The sequence below is a fragment of the Watersipora subatra genome, chromosome 7 (genome assembly GCF_963576615.1).
Source record: "Watersipora subatra chromosome 7, tzWatSuba1.1, whole genome shotgun sequence".
NCBI lineage: Eukaryota > Metazoa > Bryozoa > Gymnolaemata > Cheilostomatida > Watersiporidae > Watersipora > Watersipora subatra.
Window position 1 is genome coordinate 552,837 of NC_088714.1, and position 7,863 is coordinate 560,699.

General features: G+C 38.3%; 1 protein-coding gene across 1 annotated transcript; it reads left to right on the forward strand.

Moving 5' to 3' along the window:
* The first annotated feature begins 1,620 nt into the window (after nucleotides 1–1,620).
* Nucleotides 1,621–7,103, forward strand: LOC137399528 (chorion peroxidase-like). Its single transcript, XM_068085684.1, has 19 exons — nucleotides 1,621–1,660; nucleotides 1,804–1,846; nucleotides 1,992–2,235; nucleotides 2,429–2,573; nucleotides 2,844–2,899; nucleotides 3,015–3,197; nucleotides 3,358–3,537; nucleotides 3,740–3,958; nucleotides 4,157–4,387; nucleotides 4,494–4,597; nucleotides 4,819–4,931; nucleotides 5,143–5,282; nucleotides 5,409–5,479; nucleotides 5,605–5,699; nucleotides 5,860–5,984; nucleotides 6,099–6,230; nucleotides 6,464–6,563; nucleotides 6,678–6,802; nucleotides 6,915–7,103. The coding sequence occupies exons 3-19, from the start codon at nucleotides 2,142–2,144 to the stop codon at nucleotides 7,064–7,066; spliced, it is 2,265 nt and encodes a 754-aa protein (XP_067941785.1). The 5' UTR covers nucleotides 1,621–1,660; nucleotides 1,804–1,846; nucleotides 1,992–2,141; the 3' UTR covers nucleotides 7,067–7,103.
* The last annotated feature ends 760 nt before the right edge of the window (nucleotides 7,104–7,863 follow it).

The window sequence follows — 7,863 nt, forward strand, 5'->3', positions numbered from 1 at the left end:
CAGTTATTGTAGTTTTCAGTTTGATAGTGTCACAGCCATGAAATTAAGTAATAGAACTTGAATTTTTAATAAATGTGAGGATGCAACTGCCGAGGAGAATAGAAATATAATAGAGATATCTGAGCTCTTTATCGGCCATGTCTTTATGCATCTCTTTATTTTTCTCTTCTCATGTTGAAGTTGAGGCTTGCAGAAGGCGTCGCACGACCACCGGTCTACTATAGCGCCCCATGGGAACTGTTTGTCGGCCCAGTGTAGCGCTTCCACACTGGCCCACCCAGGTGTGACCCCTCTACGGACTGGCCCACCCAGGTGTCACCAATCTTTGGACTGGCACACTCAGGTGTCATCACTCTATGGACTGGCACACTCAGGTGTCACCACTCTATGGACTGGCACACTCAGGTGTCACCACTCTATGGACTGGCCCACCCAGGTGTGACTATACTATGGAAACTCAGCATTTATTACTTTCAACTGACTCTTATAAATACTCTCTGCTACCTTTCTCTCCTACTTATCCTCATCCATATTCATATTTGACACTGTTTTTATATTCCTAATATTCTGAAACTCTCTAATATATAGTCTCAGTTAGTGAATACAAAGGTTTTTCTAAAATTTACTAAAAATTTGTTTGTTTTATTAAGTTTCAGCAACTAAGCAGAAATCAAGTTAAATTTTACTAATTTTGTAAGTCTGACATTGCTAGTATTTTAGTCATGAAATTAAGTTTCCAAAATTACCAACTCAATGTAAGGCTACAAGAGCCTGTGTTTCCAGAGACAGCTCTGTCTTTTTTAGTAATTGGAAACATATACATGTATGACATGATTGTTATTATTAGCTTAAATGAACCAATCAGATACGTATAATATTTTAGAAATGACAATAGCCAGCAGGTGTCACAATTGACATATGCCAGCATGTGTTCTTAGTAAAACTAAAGATCTACTGAGTACTATGACAGGTGAACTTACATATGGCGAAAGTAAATATTAAGTGAAAACTTGCTTTTCTGAAGAACAGTTTATCGAGCTCTTACCTGCATTGATTAGGATGCTTTCCTAGTCTCTACCTGCGTCACTTCCTCTAGCTGTCTAGTGTCTACACACCAGCTTGGAAATTCCTACTTGTTCTCCTCACATATTTAAAATGCTAAACTAGGAGGGCTGACCTAAGGGGTGACATCATACCTCACACAAAAAAAGGGTTTCCTGCGTATTTTCAGCCAGTTTGTAACCCTGAGCCAGCTAGCACAGGAATATCGTCAGTCACACTTTCGCAATGGTGAACTTTGTCATGTTTTTAAAAAGCTCCTTAAAATCCTGATTAATGATGTCCTATATAGTTTGTCTAGCAACATGTAGTTGGAGTTCTTCCACCTGTCATAGAAGAGATACAGTAAGGATGATTAATGTTAAATATAGGGGTGGATTAAGTCATATTTTTGCAAAAAAGACTACCAATTTAACAGAATCTACTAGTGTCTGTAAATATATTAACAACTCCTACATCAACAGGCTTACATCCACCCCTTGTTCACTCAACACACACTCTAGTATAAAAGCAAGGAGCCATATAGCTGATGACATTATCAAATAGATACACCAAGTAACACGCAAGCAAAAATGGGACCTCTAAAATATTTTTTCCATTCGTAAGTACCATTTCTGAGACAGTCTAAAGAGAGTTATAAATAATTTCTACTTCTGTTATTAATTATCACATGTGAATACATTTTAGTATCTAAATTCTGTGTTATGGTGAGATGGTGGTTACATCTGCTGCACTTTGTTGTAGGTTACTAATAGCAGAAGTACTTCTACTGACTCTGAACATACAGGTAGGTCAAGATGTCAAATTCTATTGACTCTGCTGCGGCCTCAACTATAATTTACCACTTCCATGTCATAAACACATATCCATCTGTCCTATATACTTATATATTTGTTACCCATAGTATAAACCTATTGGTATATGTTTTGTAGATCACAATATCACAAGGGTATGTATACTTTGGAGAACCATATTACTCTAATCAACTGGTATCTGCGTTATGAGAGGTTTCGGGTTGCATGATGATTCTCAGTGTAAATACCTGTAGATGACACTTTGGTGAAGGTGCTACATTACTGCTGATGCTGCCGTGTATGGTAGGGACTATCATCATTACTATTAGTCATAGTTCTTCTGTGTTTTGTAGAACATTAGATGGAGAACGTAACATTACAGGTAAGCACTGATTCTTTCTTTTCCTATTATCAACAAGTACAATATCAATTTTATCATGAGCTGCCGTATAATAATAGCTGCCGGTTCAGCAGAATCTTAGCATTTTTAACTAAATGTTTAGTTAGAATGACTGGTTAGCAAATTGTCAACTCGAATCTAGCTATCTATTTGCATTCATATTATTTGTTGACAGCTGAGATGATTGAGAGAGAACGAGCTGAGAAAAGGTTCAGCAATACGATATTTAGCCGTAGCACCGGAAACGAGTTCATCGACAATTCAAATGCCTCTTCGTCAGCACAAACAGATGCTGCCATACTAAGGAGCATCGTTGATCAGTGAGTACATTTCTTTATATCCATGATAACGACGTTCATAGAGATGTTCACTGGGATGGTCAGAGAGGTGTTCATAGAGGGATCTTCATAGAGGTCTCCATAAAGTTATTCAGAGTGGTCTTCACAGAGGTGTTCATAGAGGCGTTTGTATATAGAAATAGAGTGGTAATGGTTATAAGCCTTCAGAACATTCAGCATCAACTGATTTCGAATCTGTTTGGCTGTCTCTGACTCTTTGGTAAATAAGGTACAACTTTTATATTCTTGTAGGACTGGAATCAATGTAACAACAAGTTTTGATGCTAATGGCAATCCAGTTGATCCAGGTGAGTCTTTCACTCTATAAACTAAAATTATTCTTATGTTAATAAACTGAAGTTTATGATCGTAAGTAATACCTACTAAGCAAGATCTAAACCCTCTAACAACGTTTATTTACAGAAGTAATGCAGGTGTCAGCCGAGCTACGTACATCTTGTGAATATGACCAAGCCAACTCTCTGCCTTGCAGCAGTGGCTATAGAGAGCCAACAGCGAGATGTACAAATAGGCAAGAAGGCAGGAAAACATGGGGAATGTCTGGAACTCCATACACCAGAATTCTACCCGCTGCCTACCAAGATGGTACGTACCATTCTCCTTCTTAGCTAAAGTCTATTTTTAACTTTGATGTTATTAAATATTAACCTATTTGATTTAGTTATATATTGTAAGTTTACCTTTTTATGATAGGGCAATTTTCTACCCAATCAAACTGCTCAATGTCTATCATACAATTTTTCAGGTGTCAGTGATCTCCGTACACTCGAACACTTTTCCCGACAACCCCTGGCTTCCCCAAGAACAATCTCGACAACAGTAACTACCACTGAGTTAATTCTGGACTTTGAGGGGTTCAATGCTGAGATCATGCAGTGGGGTCAATTCACAGCCCACGAGTTCACTCATCTCTCTGAAGTAGAACGTAAGTTTCACTCGTTGTGTGAAATATATAGAAAGCTTACAATCATAGTAGGTTAAGATCAATTTCAATGTTTTGAGTAAATTTGTCTTAACATTTTGTGTGACTTACTCTCGATGCATCATCTGCTGATTAGTAGATACATAACTGTAAACATGAAGCTTGTTACATTACTGAAGAGCAAAATATTTTATCACAATTTTAGAAGAAACCGAGTGCTGCCCTGATCACATATTCGTGTCAAGAAATGGAACCGCAGTGCAGCCGACGGAAGAAGACTTGGAGGCTATCAGACAGGAGTTAAAGGAAACTAAAAAAGATGTATGCATGCAGGTGGAGACAAAGAATGACACTCACTACGGAGGGTATCTTTGTATGACTCAACGACGCTCTAGCCCCGCCCCTTTGCACGACTGCTCTTTAGGTATGTCCATTTTACAACTCGTGGCCTTGAACTTTCATAGCATTCTCTCAGTGAAAGTTTCCTGAATAACGCGAATAATAAGCTTCATTTCTGTAGCTCAGAACTTACTTCTGGGTAGAGGGACAGAGGCAAACCTGATTTTCCTTGAGTTTATCGTTCAAATTGGTTGTATATCAACATGTATGGTGCTTGTTACAGGTCCAAGACAGCAGATGAACAGTATTACTCATGTCTTCGACGCATCTGCCATCTATGGCAGCTCTCAAGAGGAGCTAGACAGTCTCAGAGATTCTACAGGTGGGAAAATGAAAACCCAGACTGTTAATGGTACAATACTACCCCCACCAGATAATAGCAGGTGTCCTGTGGCACGACAGGCTGCTAACAAATGTCCATTTCTTGGAGGAGATACAAGGATTAATACGACTCGTGAGTACTTGTTATAACGCTACTAACATGGTAAAATACTCTTCTCACCTAAAGCTAGTTTTGTGATATTCAGCTGTGAAAAATATATATTTAAATTCTCTTACAGCCAACCTGGTCTCAACTCATACGGCCTTCCTTGTCAAGCACAACCAGATAGCCGAGAGACTGAGTAGCATCAACCCTCACTGGGACCATGAACGTCTCTTCCAGGTTAGTTACTAGCAGCTTCTGACAAACTTATTTTATGTACATTCGATATGTAATCATTAACTCAGCAACAATGCTACAGATATTGATGTCTATGTGGGGCAACTTAACAATTATTGGTTCAGTAAACGCATGTCTTATGTTTGTCTCCCCGTGAGTAAGCAATTCCTAAAATAAGTTAAACTTTTCTACAGGAAACGAGGAAGATTATATCAGGTATCCAGAGCAGCACACACTACTATGAATATCTTCCACTCATCATTGGCAATGGGACAATAAGCAAGTACGAGTTGAACAACTACACAGGATTTGACCATGAAGTCAACCCTTCCTCACTGTAAGTGTCACTCTAAATGTACTCTCAGTTATTTCTACTTAGTTCAGGCGGGGCACTTCATCACCACCCTCAATTACCTACATGTAGGGTCCTCAGGCTATAACTACTTGCTTGTTTAATAAAGCTCTTTAAATTGTTAAATTCTAAATCAGATACTATGTGACACAATACATATGAGTTTATAACAGAATGACATTGCCTTTGCTTACAGGAATGAGTTGGCACACGCAGCTTTCAGGTTCGGACATTCGACAGTAGGTGGCAGGTTCTCCGTTCTCAAAGATGACGGATCAGAAGACTTCTTAGACCTTACACAGAACTTCAACAACCCTGATCTTCTCTATGATGGAGGTGAGATCTCATACTGACTGACATATTTATCAACTAGTAGAGGCGGATGGCACTACGGGAAGTGAACAGTGATAGCTAATTATACTATAAATTTATCCCTTCTAATACTAGTCATTCATGTTACAGGTTACCAGCAGTGTCTTAAGGGTCTACAGAAAGATGTACCATGGTTGGTTGACAGGAACTACCCAGTAGCAGTGAGTATTTTCTTTATAGACATCTAGTACCTCTATTTATGTCAAGTTCATTGCAATCAGCTGTCTATTGCCATACAATGGTTGCGACCTCGTCCAAACCTGACAGTTTGCTTTTGAATATTTAGATGAGAGACACCCTGTTTGCTGTCAAAAAGGATATCGTTTCATTGAACATCAACAGAGGAAGAGATCATGGTTTTCCTCCTTACGTGGCATACAGGTATGGTAGAGCTCAGTGGTGTTTCTCTCAATACCAATAGTCTGTTCATTCATAAATGTCTCTAGTACCATCTCAACCAACACCTTGAGCTCTCTTTTTACTTCATATTGAGGCAGAGCTATAAAATAATATATGTAAATATTGTTTTACTCTATTATAGACGTCACTACGGGCTGAGTATTCCACGAACATTTGAAGATCTCAAGGACACACACCCTGAAGAAGTTGTAGAGGCCCTACGTAAAGTTTATACAACTGTCACTGATATAGAACTATATATCGGAGGTAAATAACTATATCATTCACATATTCGGCTGTAAAGTCATCACTGAGTATGACCAGTGGTCCATTTTATTGATTTTGGTTCAGAATAATCATAAAGTTTGAACTAACCTTTAGGTATCACAGAGAAGCCACTCACCGGAGCTTCTGTCGGAGAACTCTTTGCCAATATCATAGGTGATGGATTTGCCAGAATTAGGAATGGAGACAGACTCTTTTTTGAAAGCCCAGAGAGCGGCCTCACTCAAGGTAAATATATTCACCTCTAGTTTCTCCTCAGTGTTCAGGTTCGAATATATTACTTTAGATTTGTCCTCTCATTGTTCACAAAATTCAAAAAATCGAGGTAAATTCAGCAACTATGAAAGATGAAGAGTACAAATTTACATAGAAAGGTGATGGCTAACTTTGCTCTAAAGGTTTATTTTATTATAATGCCTCTGGTATTAACTGCTCTCATGGCTCTCCTTTTTCTCTTACAGCTCAGATAGACAGCATCAAGGGATATAAATACAACAAGTTCTTATGTGACATCGGAGGCATGGCTAACATAAGCAGCAACGCTTTCATCATCGCTGGACGGTGAGTTGAATTTATCTTTTAAAATGCTGTCGAGAATGTTGACATTACAGCGTATAGCCTGTGAACCACAGTACTCTATGCAGTTATTTTTATTGTTGTTTGTTTGGATTACAGAAAAGGAGCGACTACAGTTGAATGTGACAGCCTTCCAGAACTTGACTTGGAGCTTTGGAGAGAAAACACTCAGACACCCCCTCAGTGCAGTTGGAGGGTTACTAACGAAGGACCCTGTTGCTTTGGTAGGTTACCGTCACACTTACCCACAAATCTTCTGCTGAATTTTCAACACGAGAAACCATTCTGTTTTCTACCTGATAAACAGGATCTAATTGGACATGATCCGTTTTGTAGGCAGCCAAACTTTGACAAGAACCTGTGAAGGAGATGTCGGTTGCCTCTGTGAGGGCTCTGATACCATCAAGGAACCATGCACTTGTGTCACTCCTGACTGTGTGAAGAGTTTATGGCGCAGATGTTTAAGCAAGCTGAGAGAGAGATGGTAGAGAGACCAGAATATTCATGCTAATCCATCTACTGCCTTCCGTGCCATCATCTTGTACTTTATACACAATCTTTTACTGCTGTAAAAGTTTGTTGAACTAAAGGTTTTATTTTTTTAGAATATGCAAAGTCACTTAGTGTAGACAAATAGAAATAATTATGTATAAGAGAATCTTACCTAGGCCAACCACAATGCCACAATTTCTTAACTCAGTTGTATCTCATTGCTCAAGAAAGACATTTCTTTCCCATACAAATCATAGCTGATTGATATTTGAGTGCTTTACTTCTCTATGACCAAATCTAGCAGAATATATTTTTACACATCATTATGTCTATTGTAAGTTGTTCACTTAGCCTCTCATTCATGTTCATAATTATTTATTACCTGTTTATAAAGCAATTATATATTATTGTTTTATTGTTTTTGGCTCAAGACCTCATCCTGTGATTTTATCAGTATAATGTTTTTGTACCAACGATGATAGGTCATCAATAAACTATAATATTACTCTAAAGTCTCCTGACCCGAGCTTGTTTACCATTCATATAATCATCTTATTATCTAACCAGGCTCATGTGTAGAACATAGTTGGTTCATCACATGCTACACGGCAGCATTGTCAGCATGTTATCACTGATCACTACAGACTCTTTCTTGCTGATACCAACTCTGTATGCTATAGAGAATATACTAATTGTACCAATCAATATGTAGTTAGGAGGATCAATTATATTCATTCATAACCTGTTATTGATTATAACTAAAATTTTTCACACTTGCTCAACACCTACAACC